Raw genomic sequence first — 21,614 nt, 5'->3', positions numbered from 1 at the left:
ATATCCCTTAAATTGTTTTTTCAGATTCGAACGCAGGCCGTCGTTCATCGTCCTCCGAAAGACAAACTGGAAGTCATGAACGAACTGAAAGTAAACATTCCGAAATCGCCGGCTACGTCTCCGCGACTGCACCGCCTACAACACGGTTCGCCGTCGCGATCACCGCGGTTACACCGGTCGCCGCGACATGGCAACAGTGACGTTTCCGTATCGAGCGAAGGTGCCGGAGATCTAAGCAGTCTTTTGCAAGGCAAATCCATTGATCAAATAGAGGTAGGATTATACGGCTCGATGTAGAAACTGAGATTCGAGATGAGATACACATTTCTGTGAATACCTGATATTACGACATATTCTCTAACTCCCTGCACTCCATATGTTACAAAAGCCATAAATGCCTTTGAATCTAGAAGAATGCCTTTGAATGTAAGAAGATTGTACATAGTTAGCAGCAAATGCCCAGTTGCACAATCTTCATATTGATTATAACCACAACAAGAGGAAAGCACTTCACGCGTTGGGTTTCTGCCAAATCGTTTATATTTTAACGCATTTAAAAAGTGTGTGCAGATACTTGATACCTAGGTATATCGATTGTTGAGCAGTCAGATATTGTGTATTATTACGAGGTTGAAAACATGCCGAGTTCAAGGTTTTAGCTCAAACTCCACTCAAGTAAAAAATGATGTATTGTTTTGTATGATTATTTCAGGAGTCCGATATACAGAAGGCTGTGATGAAACTGTGTAGAAATCGTACGGAAATGATGCATAAGATTTCGCATTTGAAACAACTGATCGTTGAGATCGAGTCACAACAAGAGGAAGCCATACGCGAAGTATGTGTCCATATGAACCAAGATTCCAATAGTATTTATATGAGTAGTATGATAAGCACAGAGACGATTTGGCCTGGGCCAAATTTTAGCACAGATCAGGCCCGAGTCAAATTTAGCTCATGCCAATTAGAAAGCGCGATCACTCGTAAACCACTCACTTGATACTAAACCATCCTTAAACAAAATGAAGTGAGTCACTTCTGGAACCATTTGCAGACCCATTGGACCCGTGCTAGAATTTGCCTTGGGCCTTGTCTGGCCTTTTTGGTCAGGCACAGGCCTATTTAGCACCCATGTGAACAAATTTGGCTTTGCTCGATCGCAGCTATAGTAATGGTAGTCCCTCTGTAACCAGTTTCAGTCATACATCATAACAGCTACTTCTGAGTTGAATCTCGATTACAGCGAATGATCCGTTAGAAATGGTCGCCTCTTAATAATCCCCCCTGTGAAGTCATCCAAATTGCCTACTTTTATTGAGACATAAAAACATAGCTGGGAAAAGATCCAATCACCAGTAGGTCATTTGATGATGTCATAGTGAATTAGGGAGGGTCTTGACTTTCATGGAGGGTCTATCGTAATGATTCAATTCTAAAGGAGCTTGGAATACGTTTGATTCAATTTGGATTTTCGGTATTTGTAACTTCTTTATAACAAGAAATACTGATTTTATTTGTACATTTGATTTGATGCATACAGAAATATAAAAGATGTTACTGAGGGTCTTACTGTTGATTACTGATTAATTTGAACATTTGCTTTCCTAAATGTTACTGAAAAAAAAATTAAATTTGTTACTGCTAGTACTTTTCAGAGGTTGGCAGCCCTGTGCTACTGTCTGCTGAGCGCTCATTCAATTGCGTGGATTGCAATATTCATTATCATCTTCTTAAGTGTCTCAGTCTTAATCGACTATCTAATTATTGCAGCTCGAGGTCGAACGTGCTTTATTGGAAGGTGAACACCGACTGGAAATGTCGGAGCTTCAACACGACCAGGAGACGATAAACGGATTAAAACATAAACAGTGGGAACAAATCGACATAGCAACCATCGAACGGGAAAAGGTGAGCGCTTACCTTAATAATGGTTATTGAAAAACTCATTTTCAATATCGATCTCGTAAGCGCTGTGGTGGTGATGATGGGTCTTCCATCGGTTTCCAAATATCGATGGTATCCGTGATGGCTGCCATAGTGACCTCTTTCTTTTGATTATGATGTACAGGATGAAACTAAGCGTTTTTACTGATACAAACGAATGCTTATTATAGACAAACACATTTTTAAAAACCTATTTTTTGTTTTTATCTGCCTGCAACAGAGGAGGCTGAAGGTAAGATATATGAAAATAATTCAAAGGTTTCTTCGCTTTTCACTATGATATCAAGATATGGCTTCTGAGAAAAAATTGTTTTGAAGAAATTTCCTCCAAATTCTGCGCTTCCAAACGGAAATATTGAATATGCACGTTTGTTTGATACTGTTCCCGCTGAGGGCCATGCCTTCCTCCTTCATCGGTTGATGCACATTTATATCCCACCTCGGCATGTGGCTATTAGCTTGATCCAATGAATAAATAATCAGAAACCTGCAATTATCAATAAGCATGATTCTGATATGATTAAGAACCATTTCTCTGAATTGATCAAATGGAATGAATAGTGTCTTCATTCTCCAGGGGTGCAAGGGTGAAATTTTCTAATCGGCCATTTTTGATCCGAACAGCAGAAAATTCCAACAAAATCGGTGTTGTTTCAGAACCCTGGTGCTTGCCTACTGGCCAGTTTATTGCTCCACAAGTAACAGTGTCCTGTCAGGGCTGCACCCTCCCCTTAAAATTCTCAACCCGATCCGCCCCTTACTTATCCATTTTCGAACAATTTGACAATGTTTTTCAGACACTTTACTATCACGTAAAGGACACCATAAATCCTGAAATCATGTTTATATATGATAGGTCAGCTGGCAAATTAAGTCACGAGCGTTGCGCATTCGATGAGGATCTTCATGGGCGCGATAGATGTGGTATGGGTCTTTTTCCATTTTAAAAATAGGGCGAAAACTTTATCAGAGATGAAAGAAATTTCGATGAATAGAATTTCACTTTTGATCATCGAAATTCAGGTGGTGGAATTGCGATTGTAAATGATGTACAAGAAGACAGGTGCCTATTGTTTCCGGATGAATAGGAATCAAGGCGTGTCCCCGGAATACAGTCACGTATATCAACGTAATTTATCGGGATAATTGAATAGAGAATGAATTTTTCTCCGGATAGCTTTATCTATATTTCACATTAGTCAGTTCGTTTGCGACTTAGAGAGTGTTATATTATTATTTCATATGCAGTACCACCTGCCCACTAAAATGCCTTGATGATTATTTAGCTTGAAATGGCTCTCCGTGATAAAATGCAGGAAGATACATAGTGATGCAGGTGATACATAGGATAATTCAGAGCCAATTTTCACTGGAGAGAAGTTGATTTGACGGCAGGGTTTGTGAAGCTTGTTCCCATTCTGTCTTCTCTGCGAGCACAGTTTTAGACCTCGATACTTGTCTGGAGTCAAGTTGCTGATTATACAGTATTTCAGATTCAAAGATGGCTGATTGTCGTAATAAGCAACTCATCATAATTTGAATCAAATTTATTGAATCCTTTATTAGCTGCTTGCTTCGTTCTTATTAGTTTAAACAGGAGCATGATTAATTGATTGAATGATCGATTCGATTTCAAGATTGATTGGTCTGTATTATACTGATCTTTTTATGAATTTCAGTTTAACATGATTTACATATACAGTTGCTCTTAATTCCGACATAAATGAAATCTGCGACAAATATCAATATAAAAAAAATAACGTAAGTCCTTTGAATCTAAGTCATCCGAATCATCGTCAACTTTCAATACGGGATAATACCAATCTCAGAAATTCAGTCTATCTGGTCTGCGACAAGAGTTATTTTCATCGTAAAATAAAAATTCCTCCATTCATTTCAACTCTCTTATAATGAGGACGAACAAAGCGCGACTTATAAGCAACAATGTTCCGGCGTATACAAAGATATACGTTCTAAGAACAAATCAAAGGCGCTTCGTTACACATAAGACCGTTGACTCGTTCCTGTGAAGTCGGGTTATAATTAGACATTTAAAGAGGCCAATTTGCCAATTATATTCAATTATCTATGAACAGCTTTGAATAAAGCTCGTCCCGTTAGAGGCCTCAACTGAAGCCAGGAAAACTGACCTCATTTTGCCGGTGATTAAGGCCGTTATCATACGGACTGTAGAGGGAATGTATGGATATGCGTTGGTTATGTGTATATATTTGTATGCCGTAAATAAGGACGTTTTTGATATGATTAATCATTTTGTGGCGTTCGGTGTGAACGGTTTTCAGCGTTAGGACCTTTTACATATATACATATATCCAACAAGATGAAACAGGAAGTGCGCAGGATCTTATAGGTGCGCTCATGATTAACGCGATTTTCGTGAATAACAACTGTTCATTCGGTTAAGACTGCGAGTAGCGACATTTTTTTCCTGAAATCCAACTCGGAATTTGAAGGTTGCAGACGCACGTTATACAATATTCCTTTGATGAATCGAACGCCGGGTACAGCTCGGCGCAACGCGTAACAACAACAAGCTTTTTTGATCAAGACGTAAGGAAATTAATTAGATTTAATGGCGGAATGAGCCGGCAACTGTAATTAAATTAGCATCTTAAAGGTTACAGTTTTAAGCAATGCAGATCTATTTTTAGTGCTGAGACTTGGGAGAAAATTGAAAAAAAATTACACAAAGAGCATAACCATCAATTATTAGAATAACCAGAAACTAGCAACTATTCCGGTTACCGCTTCGTTGCTGCATTGTTATCGGCGAAAATAACTTATGTATAAGCTGTAAACGGGAAAAACATGGAGGATAAAGACATTGAAGAACTCGTCAGTCTTATCAATAACTTCTATATATTGGTGAGTTGCTATTAGCCTGGAAAAAATTGCCATACTAAGTATGGGTTATTCTGACAATGTGAATTAGCTGCATTCTTGTACGCCATGAAATTTTTATGTGGCTTTTCGTATGATTCATCAATATCCTGGTATTATCTTTTTGCAAATCTGCCAGTTTGTGGGCTCCATGTCCGATTGGACTTTGCCTTGAACAGAAAATCGAAAGTGACGAAGTTTACCCAACCAAATGTTATCACAACAGTTGTTCCAGAATGAAATATTCCAGGGGAAATATTTGATGAACTTTTTGACACATTTATCTGCGTTTGAATCTATCTATCTATTTATCTGAAGTCCTGAATGTTGTTTCATAAAACAAATTAAAGTTTCATAAGTTATAGTAGGAGTGACACTTAAATGAAATGTTAAGTCAGTCTGTGAAGTAGACCCTCGGTTCTATTGTTTTCCCGTTGAGAAATCTTGTTTGATTTTTTTAAAATTCTTGTCATGACATAATAGTTCAGTTATTGGCAGCAGTTTTTTTTTTAAAGATTCAAGTCAAACTACCAAAAGTAGCACACTGTCGGCCTACTTATTTGAATTCCCTATTCCTGTATTTGTTTTTTTTACCCAGCATTGAGCCTTAATCCTATTACTATACGACAGGTTTTTCAAATGCTTTTGTGACGCCTACGAATAAATCAACATGACTCTTCTTCAGTTTATTTTATAGTAAATAAAAACGTAGGTTAGACAGAAGAATAGATTTGTGAAGGGTCACCTCTCAGTATGAATATGCACGCAACAATCCCTTAATAATCTACATGTACACATACTTGTAGTGCGTAGAGGGTGCGGAGTAGTGTTGGACGCGATATGACTAATTTTCTTTAGAAAGGAGTCATGAAATTTAAAGCGAAAAAATTTTGACACGTAATTCTGAATAAATCTCGAATCCAGAGTCCACAGATATGACTAGCTGAGAAGTAAACATGGTCACTGGCGCGTACGCACTTTAGCCGTGTGATCAAATGTAATGAATGCCTCTAGTCTTTGATTCACTAGAATATTACTTTGTCGTCAAACATATACAATGATTTTCTTTTATAAAGATTATTTAAGTACTGCTATGTATGTCGTGATTAGCAGGCAATATTATTATAATCATAATGAAATAAAATTTATCATTGACCACTCTATGGCCTACAATGGTGTTAATGCCTTGATCAAGTCATGGTCAAGTATATTTGATTCATTAATTAGGAAATAGATGCAGAGCTATTCATTTCTTAACCTCTCTTCTGTCTTAAAGTAAAGTCCGGAAATGTTTCCTCAAGCTAGTAGACTATTGTCATTACATGGATATAGTCAAAAATACATAAAGAGGACTCTTATGTATTTTTGATATAGTGTTTTATCAATGGTTATATTCTAAGCATTATTGAAACACCATTTTGTTGCATGTTTACTTAAAAATGGGTTTTGTACTGTATGCTTGACATTTTCCTCGATCACCATGCACACTTAGAAGCCCGGGTAGTTATAATGACACATGACAACGCATATAAAGAAGTTTGAAATATCATGTTCTTCCACCATTGAAATTGACATGCAATATTTTCGCTGTATGTCATGCTTTTAAAGCATCTTCATTTCTTTTCTTGGATGAATAAGATTTTCTGACTTAGAAATCGGAAATTACTGTGACATAATACCTGGTAGATGTACACATAGCCGCCAACTGTTCCTGGTTTTCAGTATTTGTTACTATTTTATAAAGAGAAATACTGATTTGATTTGTTTGATGCGTACAGAAATATGAAAGATGTCACTGGGGGTCTAACTGTTTGCTATTCATTAATTTGAACAATTTCTTTGATACTTCAATGCAACATGACTGAAAAAAATTGGATTAGTTACTGATAGCACTTTTTAAAGGTTGGCAGGTACATATATTCAAGTGGGCTTGGTCTCCCGATAACTGAAATAGGCATAATAAATGAGGGATGTTAAAATTAACTCCCTTATTACTTTATATGTCATATTTCTTCAAAAAATACTAAAACTACTCTAAACCTACTAAGCCATGGAATGGATTCAATTTCATCAGTGACTGATATATTGGAAACGAGATACTACAGAATTATTGTATTAACGTCAACATTCATATTTCCTATAATTCTATTTTCCTATATCCATGTATATGACTATATGAATTCTGATCTGTCGATCATAGTTTTGTATTCTGTATACGCGCATATAGCTGAAATGACTTCAAATTCTCGTATTCGCTGATTCAGCTGGGAGTATATTCTTCGCGTCGTTCTGTCAGCGGACTCGGTACCGACTGTACGCTGGTGGTATATGGCGTATGGTATTGCGCCAGACACTATTCTGATTGCGTACCAACGCAGCAAATCAAATCATGCGCTAACCGTGTATTGTCAGCTTTATACAACAGCGAGCGGCTACAAAAATGGCATTAGACATATGGCCGCAAATCATTTCTGTCGACTTGCGCGATGATGTCGACATATACCCGGCAAATAAATTGCTTCACTTCGACCACGTTGCTTCTGTGTATGAGATGGAATTTATTTTAGATAACCAGATTCGACGTTGATTGGGTCATGTTATTTTGCTGTAATTCGAAATTTCGTTATTGCATACATTCATCATGTGGCTGCATTGTGCTGGAAATCTGCATGTACTCGTTATTATAACCCATACGCCACCCTCCTACCCCTGCAACAGCATACAGGGGTAGGGGAATACTGGAATCAGCTTGCCCATCGTCCGTCCATGGACACAATCTTGTCCGGAGATTTCCTTTTAAACTACTGGCTTTCATGTAACTTTTAATGAAGCAGATTTGATGTGGAATGATAAGCATATGATATTCCATGTGGCCACCAGGGGGTGCTGAATACTTGAAAAAGTAACAATTCCAGGTCACCTTGTAAATGAAACATATTTCATTACAAAGATATGTTGCAGATATGCAGCCTATGGAAATATACGCCCCTGTGAAAAAACTTTCAAGGTCACAAGATTCTTCATTCGGCTACTAGGGGGTGCTGAATGCATGAAAAAAGACGATTTAGGATTAAGTTCTAAACGAAACAGATTTTCATAATGAAGATATGTAGATATGCAGATATGTGGTCCATGGCTTCCAGGGGGAGAGTATTGCGGGGGTATTTTAGGCCAAAAATTATCAAACGGATTACATTTTGGAACGGATCGATCGGAACTAAGTATCAGACGAAACTTGAGTGCAAATTGGTGTAAAACCTCTCCATACCTTAAAAAAGTAGTATTTACTTTCACAGCACACATGTGTTTGTTCTCAGAGTCGAAACGTGGATTACCCGACACTTTTTACACTTCCAGCGCTGCCAAGCAAACCACTTACGCGGCACATTTTCATTATAAAAACACCTGCAATTTCTCAGCTCGCAACAGAAATAAAACTGGATATTTAACCAGGAGAAATTGATGTCAGGGTAACCAACTTAACTAATAACCCATTGGCGCATGTCTACAAAGTCTAGCACGCTCCTAGCATGAAATAAACACGAAACATTTTTCTGGTTTGTTCCATGAAGGTGTGACTGTGTCCCTTGCTCCGAGACATGAAACTCAGTTTATCAAAACACTATTTCGATAGCTGTGTGCGATGTTATGAGTAGCTGAACAAGAAACTTGTGTCCCCTTATGCGATGGTTGGAAAACCGAATCATGAGTGCAGATTCTGCTAGTTTCACCTGCCAGGCTTTAAGGACATCTTCGTTCTTCACTACTAAGCTGCTTCGTACTGATATTGATATCGATATCAGCATGAATGCATTATCATGTTTCATCCAGCTGTTCGCGGCATCGAATTCAAATTTTCCTTTACATTACCGACAACGAAGAGATGGCGACAATACAATGCAATTTTATCGCGGAATTATTAAAATTGTGCGTATTACGTCGTCATTATTATCGGTGCCTTATTGAACAATGCAACAGCTGTTGGTTGCAGGGATATTTACTGGAGTGCATTGTTAATGAACATCTTGGCTCATATCCGGTTTTTAAATGCGGATAAATTTGATTAAATTTGATTGAATACCGCGTAAATGAACTATCACGACCTGCTTTGCCCATCCCTGTAAGTTCCTTGTGATTCTAGTCACGTCTTTTTGGATTGAAAATCTGTCCAATTCCCAAAATGGTACATACATGTTCATATATATAGATACTTCATCTATAGAAAGTAGAGAAAAATCTTTTGTTAGCAAATATCGCAAGTTGAAGGATGATACCAGTTCCTTGGATTTAACTTCAGCAGAGTTTTCTGATCTTAAAATAGGGATTGATGCTGTTATTCATTTGATAGGAAGATTTCGTTTGATTTGATTGGTGTCCCTTACAGACCAACCATATCTGCCGCGAACGAAACAGGGGGTTTGAATTTTAAATTGGAAATCAAAGTACATGCAGATATAGTTGTTTGATCAACAGTTGCATTTACAGAATTGTTTGTTTATATCGAAGTACATAATAGGGAAACTGTGCTTCCGGTTAATTTAAACAATCTTCCAACCAGGCTGAACCGGCAGGCGACTGCCTGGTACAATGGGTGGGGTTAATCTCAATTGTTTCAATGATAATGATGACAATCAACATACTGGTATGGCAAATAACTAGCATCTCCTTGTCGAATCCCCAGAGTAATGTTTGGCCTTTTGTCAGGGGTGAATTATTGCTGTCTTCAGTATTAATTCTTCGCTCGGCTAACATGTCTGCGCCGACAGCTACCATGACGAAAATGGTTAATTCTGATCGTTTTGGTTGCGTCGTTGTTGGCGTGTGGTCTCTGCACGCTTTTGGCGGTCATCTCATTCCGTCTACGTCAGCTCCTCCGTCAACCCATGTCGCTTTCTCAAGGATGCCATTCAGTTGCTGGTGATGTAAATGGCCAATTTGTCAAATATCCAGAATCGTGATTATCCATTACAATGGGCAATACGGCATGGTCGTCTATGAATAACAAAAGTAGCTAAGTAGACAGAAGTTTCCTGGAGGAATGATTCCGCTGAAGGATTTTCCAGAGATTTCCTGCTCGTATTCAAACATTCGGCGCGTTTCTTTTTCGTCTCGTTCTGCAAAACATCCCGTTCTTATCAGTATTACCGGTAGCCGTATATCTTGGGAAATCAAGTTTTGGTTTCTTTTGGATCTTTCGCTCATTATTTTAGCTCATTAATATCAGTTAGACGATGAAAAGTAAGGTTCCAGTTAAAAATCCCATTCCACTGATCCGATACATTGTCTACGCTTTCGTTTTAAAATCAAATACACTTATTCGACATTCGTTAGGGCTATTTTAACACAAGTTTGACCATTTTGCCTAAAACTCACTGAAATTTAACATAATCCAATGCCTATCATCGTAGTTTTGATACCACGTGATACAATTACTACTTTTCGCAACGCTTGTGCCATAGGTTCGTTTCGATGTTTTGATGTGACAGTGGGTGAACCGAATCTTAAAGAGCCGGTTTCATGTTTACGGTTAATTTCTCGCTGCGTTTTTGCTAGGCTTCGGAAACTCGCGTGTCATTCTCGTTAGATAGAAAATATTTGTTCCTTAGTCCGTGTGCGGATATGCAAATCGAGGAGTGCGTAATGAAAATTTATTCCATTTCGTCGACTCTCTCGACGGATCGAGTCTCAGCTCGTCTCGTCGTAAAACAACAGGGATGTTAATAATGTAGTTTTCCAATACCTTTTCCGACTGTTCGCTGTATGTACACATAACGGCTGTTCTGTAATAGGATTTCCAAGCACGCACAGACACACATAGGCCTATATTTCAACTAATTCGCTTCGTATCCGAGTAATAATTCTTTGATATAAAGAGATAGCCAGTCATTTTTTGCGTGTGGCGGTGGATGTATCGCTGAATATGCATGAACTTCACAGGAGTTTTCTGATTCGATTCATTGTAGATTGATAGGGGTAAACATGTTAATTCGTTACTCGCTAATGAAATGACCATAATGCGCACCATCTTCTAGATTCATCCTGGCTCTTCATGCTCTCTCTCCAACCTTCTATTATTACATAGATAATTATTATTCATTGCAGTAGAAACGTTTGAAGATAATTTGTTGAAATTAGTTTTTTGCTGGCAAAATACTGGTGCTCCTAGCTGCTTTCATTTGCTTTTCATTCAGCTAATTGTTAGTGGTATAGACACCTTAAGCGGGAATGTTGATGAGAATTTCCTCGTTATGTATGTATACAATTTATAGGGTAATTCATTTCCCAAATATGATATGGTCTTAGATGATGTTGCCTTGGAAATAGACAGAATCTATACGACGATTTGACGAGATATTGGAAATGACCCGGAGATTGATGGTTTTGACCGTGAATGTTTCATATAGTTGCTGTAGTTTTGTTTTGTTGTCTTCGCAGGAACAAGATAAGATCGAAATCGAGAAACAGAAACTGCACGACTTGGACAAATTACTGCAGACTGTCTATCTTCAACTAGATAACTGTCAAGTATCGGAAGAACCGGCATTAACGCATCAGTATACGCAGCTGCGAGAACAACTAGAAGTTCAAAAGAAGATTTTCGATGATCTGGAGTTCCAGCAACTAGAGGTACATTGGCTAATCATGTATTAGTATGAGTGCCACTAGAAATCTATTTTCAGTTCTATGTCTGCTCTTTCATCCTCTCTTTCTTCCTCTCTATTCTCCCTCTCTATTCTCCCTTTTATCTCCATCTTTGTCTCCCTTCTCTTCTTCTATGTCCATTCTCCATCTCCATGCGTCCATACCTCTCCCGACCTCCCTACCTATGTCCGCCCCATTCTCTTGCTTCCTCTTCCTTTCAAGCGTGCTTGTTCCTCACAATCCGAAGTCATCGCGCGATGTTTTAAGCTGATCAAATAACATAAGAACTAATATTTATTTTCTCCTTTCTCGTGTTTACAATTCGTCCGACTAATTGAATATAGTCTTGCGAAGAATGTCTGCGGAAGGCAATATTGATTTCAACTGGGAGAGGGTTCATCTTGCATGCCTTTTATCCATTGGGTTTAGAAAAAAAAATCTGAATTCTTTATGAAATCAAAAAAGTTTGTGAACTTGAACTTAACTCATCTACATTTTATTTGTTTTTAAAGCCATTTTCTAGTGTTGCTATATTCTCATTTGAACTGAATTGACATTAAAAACTCTTTTTTTGTTCACGAAGATGGAAACAAGATTTGAGGAAGACCGCGAAAGAGTCGCAGCCGAACTGCTGAAGGAACAAAGTGATCTCCTCGATAGATATCGTATTCGAGAGGTACAGTAAATGAAACGAAAGATACATTGAAACCTTTTATTTTACTCCGGAAATATTATGTTTTATAGACTTCTGTTATTATCTTCTAACCCGGGGGGGGGGGGGCTAACTCAATTAATTTTCAATTGAGTTAAACCCCCAGGGTTAAAGATAATACCAGTCTATAAAGGAGGCCCCCTGGTTGAACTAGGAGTATTCACTTGCCATAACGTGTCCAAGATAATTAAACTAAGGAATCTGTTTCTAAGATTTGATTATTGGGTTGAGTTATCCAAAATGAACTGTGAAGGGAATGAATTTTCTTTTGGAAATAACTGGGTCCAGGTACATCTGTATCTGCTTCAAACCATAGTCATCTTGCAAATAGTACCTGTGTGAATGTTTAAAATACTAATCATTCTAAGTTTTTTTTAAGGACCGCTTACAACAAATTGATGAGCAACAAAAGGAGATGCTGGCGCAGGCCAAACTCGATATCGAGGGACTGGAGAAAAAGCGACAGAAGCTTCTCGAAGATTTCCGTCGCGAAAAAATGCGCTTGCTGTCGACAGAGCGACGCATCAGGGAATTATCGAATCTATGCACGACGTGTGAACTAGAAAATAACAACGAGATCAGTTGCAGTTCACGTTCATCCGACTGTGAGGTACGGTGTAGGTGTTAGTCTTATCATGGACTCTCGTTTTAGAGTCCATGGTCTTATCTAAGCCCGGAACTGCTGTTCAGGTTTTACAGTTCATGTATATATTCATATTGAGATCAGCCCATTGAAGAGTAACCTGGATTGATCACATAGTTCATATATCAATTTTTTGCTGATATATACTTTAATTTCAGCAGTAGATCCAGTACTCATTTGACTCTGTATACAGGAATTAGGAAGGCGCTTTATTTCACAGGGCACCTTTTTACGGAAATCTTATTGTAGAATTGTCAGTTTTTCAATCGCTGTTATATTTTCCAGAATACATGCCTGGGTCTGCACCTTCATTTTATTTACTCGATATTGCAGGGTTAAACATATGTACAAAACGTATTGAAAACTACCTCAACACTTTTTGAGGATTATTCAAAAAATTCCTCATAGATATAAACCTGCCATACAGGATTATTCATCATCTCTAATCTGGAATCTTCGATATTAAACTTTTAGGCTGTGATATTAAAAATCTATCTAAAAGGGGTTGAATGTCGTAACAGACTAATCAAATCATTCCTTGTACAGATGAATTTTTTAAAAGCTATTGCAAACTGGAAACATTTGGCTGCGCGTTTTCAACGATAATAATTGATTACATAATCAGCTTACGTTTGATGTATTGGAGAACATTAACAATGGCTGCATCATCATCATCATCGTCTCGAATTTAAAAGCTCCAACTAATGATGAACACAGATACTGTTTTTAATCCGATTTCCTTCTCGAAGACCAGAAATAGATCGAGAAACTCGTCGTCGCATCGTGTTGCAGGCTTTTATGCTTTAAAGCACGCGGGAAGAACAGACGGTCATCAGTTATTCGAGCTGTCCCAGCTTGATTGAAGTTAATCCAAATTAGAAATTATCAACATAAATTATTGAAAAGCTTTTTAAACCTGTCTACGTAGAGGGATCAAATGTCTACTTTCTTTATTTGTTACACGTTTGCCTGAATAATACTGATTTGATGTGCACACTTGTGGAAGTTTTGCCCTTGATTACTGAATAACATTGAAACGTTCTTCTCAAAATGTATCAGTTCGTGACAGACAATAGCGCTTTCGAGATGTTGCTGGCCCTGGCTTATCTTAAGTCTCAATGATACCGGTTGAGAGTCGGAAGTCATTGTTGATGGAAAATCATTTTTGATACCCGTAGTGATGAATACAGAATGCCGCTCGTAATAATTGTGTCTAGTTTAGTGTTGTCGCGTCGGCTGCTGTATGTTGCGTATAGTAATTGCCTCTGCTGTTACGGAAAACGTGCCAAGAATGAGAAGACATTTGATTCCCAGATGATTGGATCTTCGATTCACAATGTTGTCTAGCGCGGAGTTCATTCAGACGACATATCCGACTGTGCAACTGAGAATCGAAAGAAAAAGACAAACTTCTTTCCCACGGTGGTAAAACTTTCAGGGATATGATTAGTAATATGAACCACAAAAATCGTTCTGAACCTGAAAAGAAAATGTGAATTTTGTTGGATGTTTCATGAATGTAAACTGTGGTTTTATCTTGTTCAATGCGGATCAAGTTTCTGACAAAAAATCTGGATCCTCCCCAGAAAAATTTTCAAAATTGCGGCCATACGCATTTCGGGCTGATGCAGCATTGTTACTCTATGCTGTAACAGATAGTATGGATCTGCACATGGTTTCGGTCAAGACTCTCACGTTGTGAATGGAATGCTGTGAAATTGAATGCCGAAAGTGCGAATGTTTGCTAATATTACCTCCAAGACGCCTAGAAGAATTGATTTTGCAATATCTCGCATGTTATTCCGTCTGGCCACAACGCAGCGGTGGTCATCGAACATTCGTGAATCTGCGCAGCGCGAAACGAGATGCCAAATTAACTGTCCTGTTTGTACAAGCCGGCAATTTTAGCCGCGGGTGCCGTCGCAACGTCGTCCGGCATTGACCACTGGTTTTCGTACGCGTAATTGCTTGGTCGGGATTGATAGATTTGTATTGTGAATATATACCATCGCGGCTCGACTCCGGAAAAAATGTAGATCTTATCAACTCGTCACATCGGTGGCATAATGGAAATGTTTTTCGCAGAATCCATTTATCGCGTCTGTATACCGTACTCGAACCCTGGAAACAATTTGAGATGTTACCAAACTTTTGTATAGACCACACCAGTCACTACGATGACTGTCATGTTAGTAGCCGTCGGCTATGAGATGACTGCGAATAACCTATAAGACCTTCCATCGATAATCGAGTTTTTTCGTCGTTTTATTTTTCAGAGTAAGCAGTCGTGCGATGAATGTCCAGCGAAATCTGAAAACTCGGCGCACAATCGCAGCACGGAACTGATCGAAAAGATTCGATCGGAATCGATGAGTCCCGACAGGAAAATGTCGGCGGGTATGATAGAAGTAGAGAAGAATAGACTGCTGATCCTTGAACAACAAGGTACATCCGATTTCAAACACACAGGAGCCATATATATATATATAGAGTGGTGGCGTCCTCGATGAAATTGAGCTCAAAGCTGCAATGACCAGTTCAGACCTGAGTTCGCGCTATGTAGTTGGGCATGGGCCAAATTTTACTCGGACCTAACCTGGGTCCATTTGGCACCCATGTGAATGGTTGTTCTGGTCCAAAAACGCTTGTGTGATCGTGGCTCCAATCTGCTCAAATTTGTTTGCTTTTGTTTTTTCTCATTCCCCAGCCAAAAATTCTGCCCTAGCCCAGTCATGTCTCCGTGGAGAGGTACCGGTAATTCCTCAGCTGTTTCTCTACTTGAGTGTCATCTTTATCAGGGTAGGCACCCAATTGCTTCTGGATGCGGATAGGCAATATGCTCTTATTGGAAATGGAAAACTGGCAGATTATTTGAGAAACCAGTGTTCATTACCACCACAGAATAGCCTGTTAGCGCAAATGAGTGTTATGTTTACGATGCCGGCAATATTTCGGTTGCAATGACTGTTATAATAGGATAATACAAGATCTACTTAAGCGTTGAACAACCAGTAATAACTAATAATAGCGTAACTCGACCATAAAATTACCTACTCCATATAATATGATGCAAGAGCCACTGAGGGGCCATCTGCTGATAAAACTTCAAACTATACTATACAGATTTTGAAATATTTATCATTCAAAAGACATCAAAAACTGAACCAAGAGGCAATTATCGGAAATTTGGAATTATTTTGTTGAGATCTTTAGACGATTTTAATCAGTAGAATGAGATTCGATGAGTTCACTTGGCTTTCATTGCAGGTGATACTGTGATCGAAGAACAGAAAAAACGTCTCCACGAGTTGAAACAACGCGCCGCGACCGAAGGTCGGGCTCAGTGGGAAGAACGCAAGCAACGCGAGACAAACTGTAAAAGCTTTAATTCCCTTGAATCAGAGGATTCGAGTATCGCAAGTAGCAGTGACACTCCGTCAGAGAAAGAAATGAGGTAGTTTTCAACTCGATTAATGAAAAAAGTTCTTTCCCAGCGTTTGCGAGCGAAATCTTTTCTACCTACTGCATCCTTCTCACTGCATCTTATGTTGGCCATGTTTGAGTTAGCCATGTTCAAGTCCTTCACTAGGAATATAACCTTTTATTGGCACAAAACCTAGATCCTAAACGATGTAAAGCAAGGTAAAAATAAACAAAAACATGATCATTTTACAGACTTACTAACAGAATAGCATATTACAGAAAAAAACGGTAGCATGGCCTGGGAGAAAAGATTCAAATGAAACAAAGGGAATGAACTGCTGTGTCGTTTAGTCGTTTCCATATTATAACTTTCTTTTATTATGTCAATGTATTCAGTTTAAGTATTTCATACTGCAAATCAGGATCCATTTCCACGCTTGTGATCATGAGTTTTACAAACGAGTTGAAATAACTGATTTTCTGTCACAACGCCGGATCTTGGTCCATCATTATAAGTCCCGCACAATTCAGTTTCACTATTTTTCCAGATGATGCTAATAGTTTTAGCTTATTGCGCTTTTGAGCCTTTGAGTGTCTTTCCTCCCACGTGTATACCGTAAGAATTACCACCCCCTACCCCGTGAACATAGCATGCACACTTTTCTATTGTGTTGTGTTCTTATTCTTTATTTCAGTATTAGTAGTTCCGACGACCCCCATGACAAAATTTTGGAAATGGAACGTTTAATAGCCCAGGCCCAAGCTGAAAAACTAAAATTATTGGAGACCCAGGTACCTGTAGTTCTAACTATATAATATATATACATATACATACATATCTATATAACCAAAAAAAGATACGTAATGTATCACAACCGTATAACATGAACACTTCACCGCTGCCCTCTTCACCTCTAACCCTCAGGAATTATTGCAAAATTCACAGCTTGCTTGATGTTTTTTATTTTGCACGATTTAGTTCTGTATTCTAATCCCAAAATACAGGTTACCCGCAACGATGAACCACTGCCTTCAGACATTCACTATTGTGACTTAAAGTCTTTACGATCACTTTATGAAAGTGGGGTGATAAAATTTCGAATGTCTGGTGCTTTTACTCCATTTTCTTTTCATCAATGCAAATAAAAATGTCTGAAGTCCAGGTGAAGCCCTGGCGATCGAAGAACAAAACGGTGATAAAGTATCGAATGTCTGAAGAGTTGAGTCTGGGTTGCAGATACCTGTATGCAGCTATGTATTCTTGGCTTTTCTTAATGAAGAACAGTTTTTACGATCTTAGTGCTTTTTTTGGTGAACAAGCTACACCTGTTGAGGAGTGTGTTGTATATGTAAACAAGTGATAAAAACACACACTATCTGGTTTAACATTCACCTTCACACCACAATATATTAGATTACGCAACTAATAAATGTCTAGGAATTTATGACTCTGCGCATCTTCTCTCATAAAACACTTGTTTTACGCCTGTTTATGCTGAATAATCAATAAAGTTGGATTTGAGAATATTTGGAATTACGCTACGTGGCATTAGCTTGATATTAGCTTTTAATCTTTGAGTTCAGAAGTTAAGATAATCAGTGAATTGAAATGGGTGTTAACACATCCAGTACTGTTTATTTCTGTTATATAACTGTTGAAAAACTCATATTTTTTGGTCACTTTTTGGTATATATTTGTATTTTGAACTATGCTTCATTCAGAGATCCCATGGATGTTTTTTGACGCCGTAAAAAATGTTACAATAATGTTTACACTCATTGACACATAGTATGTGTTTATGATTATAACAATTATGATTGCGAATTTTGGCGTTTATTTTGTAATTGAATATTTCATAAATTATTGTAATTTTGAAAAATTTTTTTAATTATATTTGAAAGAAATGTGCATTATGTCATCAATATACATAAGGGCTGGACTGGTTGCCGGTCAATTCAATTCAATGATCGATATATTCATATTCAAAATAACTTTATTGATCCCTAATTGCATATAATTTATATTAGATCATTTACTGTCCACAATACTAATCGATATATGTGTCATTTTTCGAGTTAGTTTTCTTGTTTCTATTTGTAATAACATAATGCATATTTTTTGGTAGCAAAGTCCAAACAAATGAAAAGCGTAGATATGACCTTTTTCCTATTTTCTAAAAGTTATATAGCTGATTCATTGATTTGCCCTGATAATGAATGTATTCTCATATCTATGTTTTACACTACTGCAAACAAATAACAGCACAATTACAAAATACACAATAATGACTCATTATTGAGTGACACTAATTTGTCAAACCTTTGCAGACCACAGTTCAATACAAACTAAACAATCATACTGTCAATTGAGACCGATGTTTTGCACAGCTTGGTATAATTCAAAGGTGTCACCAACTGAAATGACCTTGTCCTCTTGGGTATAAATTAGTATTTATTTCAATCAATGCTTCAATGATGATTCTAGTGGTGTAACTATGTGCATAGATTATATCAATGCGCAGAACTGGTGATCGCTAGGATTTCAAACAGCAAGTTTTATGGTAAAATTAAGATGATATTGGGCGGTAGTAAGAATATGCTAATGTGTTAGGTTTTGCCAATTACCTACAAAGAAATTGCATTAGATTGATTGTCTTAGTTGCAATCGTGTCGTCGCTTGCTAATTCAGAAAATTTCATATTCCCAAACTGCATCGAGATGATGTACGTTTTGACATCTGCATATATTGTCGTAAGATTCATTCCGTTTGATGAAATGACATCGATAGTATCCGAATACGGAAAGATACGGATATTTTTATTGTACTTGACAGTAATGCGTTGTCCCAGAGGGGTTGCGCGCATTGGAGGATGAGTAACGCAAAAATAATGAAATAGTCGGCTGTAGAAATTCTATTAGCTCGGATCCAAAAGTGCCATTATTAAGCCTTGCCATGCTGTGTTCATAGAACGTAGGTTTTAACACTGTATAGGATCAGTTTAGAATTAAGTGGTTATCTAAATATTTAGTCTATGTGAGTGTTGGCTTTTGGTTACCTTGGGTTTGGCGTGGTGTATAAGTTTTACTCAGTTGCAGGTGTTTTGAGCTGGTGTTCGCAGTATAATGCTTTTGCGGTGAGGATAGCGATAGTTCATTTGGCAATACAGTACGATACTTGTACGATACAAGATGCTCTGTACAGAATAAAAGAGATGCGATGCATACTGATACCGGGATTCGATTGAGAATTCAGTTGAATTGGAATATATTCATGTTGGAGGTGACAGTATAAGAATATATGTGCAATAAGTAGATAAAAGGTATAGAAATGTCATTCGGAATCATTAAGCTCATATCCATTGCCATAAGTGCTAGAGATTTATAATTCATTCTTTTGAAATTTGAAAAATCCACTGCCTGGACATTCTAACTAGTTTGGTGGCTTACTCCACGACGAGAACTGTTTAAACTTCATGACGTGATTGAAATCATTTAGAAATTTTCATCGATCAGGATATCCTATGTAGCGAATGTCAACTAAACACTTACGCACACATACATATCTTAGCGCGTTTCCTGTGCACATAGCTCTGAAGACTTATAACAACAAAGGTCGGAAATGTTTATCTTCTTCCGAGAAGTGGTTGGTATAGTTTCAATTGTACATGGAAAGAGATAGGAGATGATATAAAAGTCTTTATTAGGTATGAGAGCGATCATTGGAATGTGCTCGAACCTAGTTTATAGATAGCGGGCTCGATCAGGGTAGTTCGGATTTAGTGCCTGGAACGGGTTAGTTTTGAAACCTGTTGCTGCCAGGTATTGGCTCTCATCGAATATGGATCTATAGGAATTGGTGGGATCACTTGCAGCTGTCACCGGCGGGAGTTAACTAAAGGGATCACTACTACGCAGACAGTCAGTCAGTCTTGTAGTACCTTCATAGAGGACTTAAGCATAACTTTCAGATATTGTGGCTAGTGAGATATTATCGAGTCTTTGTGCGTGGATTTGTGCTTTGATCGAAATTGTATGGCACGGCTTTTACTGGAGGTTGATTTGATCAGTTAGCCTGTGTTTGAATGCTCGGATTTTGCTTCATTGTGCATTAATAAATAGCGTGCATTTCACCGGAATAATTGAAGGAGGCTTGAAATGGCAGGTTGTTGGCCAAATAGGAAATCATTGCGTTCGAGGTTAATGGCCAGAAAGAAGGTAAGGTTGTGCGAAAGCAAAAGCAGTAAACGCCGTTTATAGGTTCGGAATTTCATCTATATTTGATGGAGACAGACTGAAACTTGATCTTGTCTTTTCTCACGGAGACAAAAGATTGATTAAAAGAGCTCTCGAAATCTGTGTTGGACGACTATTAGAGAGGGACTCGGGTTTATGTACAAAATTATCCAGTTTCACCTGTTTAACGCTCGTATTCAGAATTCTGGAATAGGGATTGTGCAAATCCGCATCACTGATGCTCTACCATTGGTTCTTATCAGAATACCAGACTTGGCAGCGTTCAATTGAAAATCTTTTTGGGATTCTACGAAATGATTGATATTTAGCTTATATCTATTATCAAACGTACAACAAATTGTAGACAAAATAATGCTTCATAAACGTATATATTCAACAATAACAACTGTGGAGACAACAGCTGTCTATTTAAGGCCATTTATACCTAGATATGCATGCATTACAGTTCGTTACCCCATTAACATTTATGTAACAGTAGTTGTTGAGTTCATTGATTGAAATGTTTCAGGAGAATTCATACATAATGCATTGTTTTCTATGCGAATCGGTTGATTGCTTGCCTGTTGCACTGGTCTCATACTACTGCCATGTATGTTCATCATACAGCTTGGATTGTCATATTTGTATGGTTTTTTAGTAGGTTTGCGCTAGTTTTCTTTACTGGAAGATGTAAAATTGTCATAAAATATGCATTCTCTAGATTATTACATACTGTGCTTATTGACAGACAAGTGGGAAACTTTTGATTGTTACAAAGTGTCTTACGTAATTTCAATTTGCTATTTTTTAGGTGCACGGACAGGAAGCAAATGCTATAGCGTTACAAGCGGAAAAACATCGGCGGGAAGAACTAGAGAAACAGCTCAAGGACGAGATGGCGCGACGAGAGGAAATCATACAACAAGAAGTTAAACTACGACAGACTGAAAAAGGAAACAAACAGGTTTGTCATGAAACATAATTTTTCTGTGAAGTTTGTCTATGTTAAAATTAGTTCGTTTTCCATTTTGAAAAAGGTGATATCAGGTGTACTCTTGCACTGAAAGGCATCAATTGTCTTCAGAGACATGATGAAAAAAGACACTCATCAAAAAA

At 37.9% G+C, this 21,614-nt stretch overlaps 1 protein-coding gene across 4 annotated transcripts in view; it reads left to right on the top strand.

The window, feature by feature from the left end:
• LOC141907874 (uncharacterized) overlaps positions 1–21,614 on the top strand; it is a 62,569-nt gene that overhangs the window by 38,331 nt on the left and 2,624 nt on the right. For 2 of the 4 annotated variants that reach the window (XM_074797627.1, XM_074797629.1), the window contains 11 exons: positions 25–273; positions 713–838; positions 1,771–1,908; positions 2,165–2,176; positions 11,281–11,472; positions 12,071–12,163; positions 12,579–12,809; positions 15,119–15,287; positions 16,110–16,296; positions 16,961–17,057; positions 21,310–21,462. In XM_074797627.1, the coding sequence (XP_074653728.1) occupies positions 25–273; positions 713–838; positions 1,771–1,908; positions 2,165–2,176; positions 11,281–11,472; positions 12,071–12,163; positions 12,579–12,809; positions 15,119–15,287; positions 16,110–16,296; positions 16,961–17,057; positions 21,310–21,462 (1,647 nt within the window). The remainder of the gene's footprint in view (positions 1–24; positions 274–712; positions 839–1,770; positions 1,909–2,164; positions 2,177–11,280; positions 11,473–12,070; positions 12,164–12,578; positions 12,810–15,118; positions 15,288–16,109; positions 16,297–16,960; positions 17,058–21,309; positions 21,463–21,614) is intronic. The other 2 variants (XR_012619550.1, XM_074797628.1) reach the window with 2 other exon arrangements.

The sequence above is a fragment of the Tubulanus polymorphus genome, chromosome 6 (genome assembly GCF_964204645.1).
Source record: "Tubulanus polymorphus chromosome 6, tnTubPoly1.2, whole genome shotgun sequence".
NCBI classification, from domain to species: Eukaryota; Metazoa; Nemertea; class Palaeonemertea; order Tubulaniformes; family Tubulanidae; genus Tubulanus; species Tubulanus polymorphus.
This window is presented reverse-complemented; position numbering and strand designations above follow the sequence as displayed.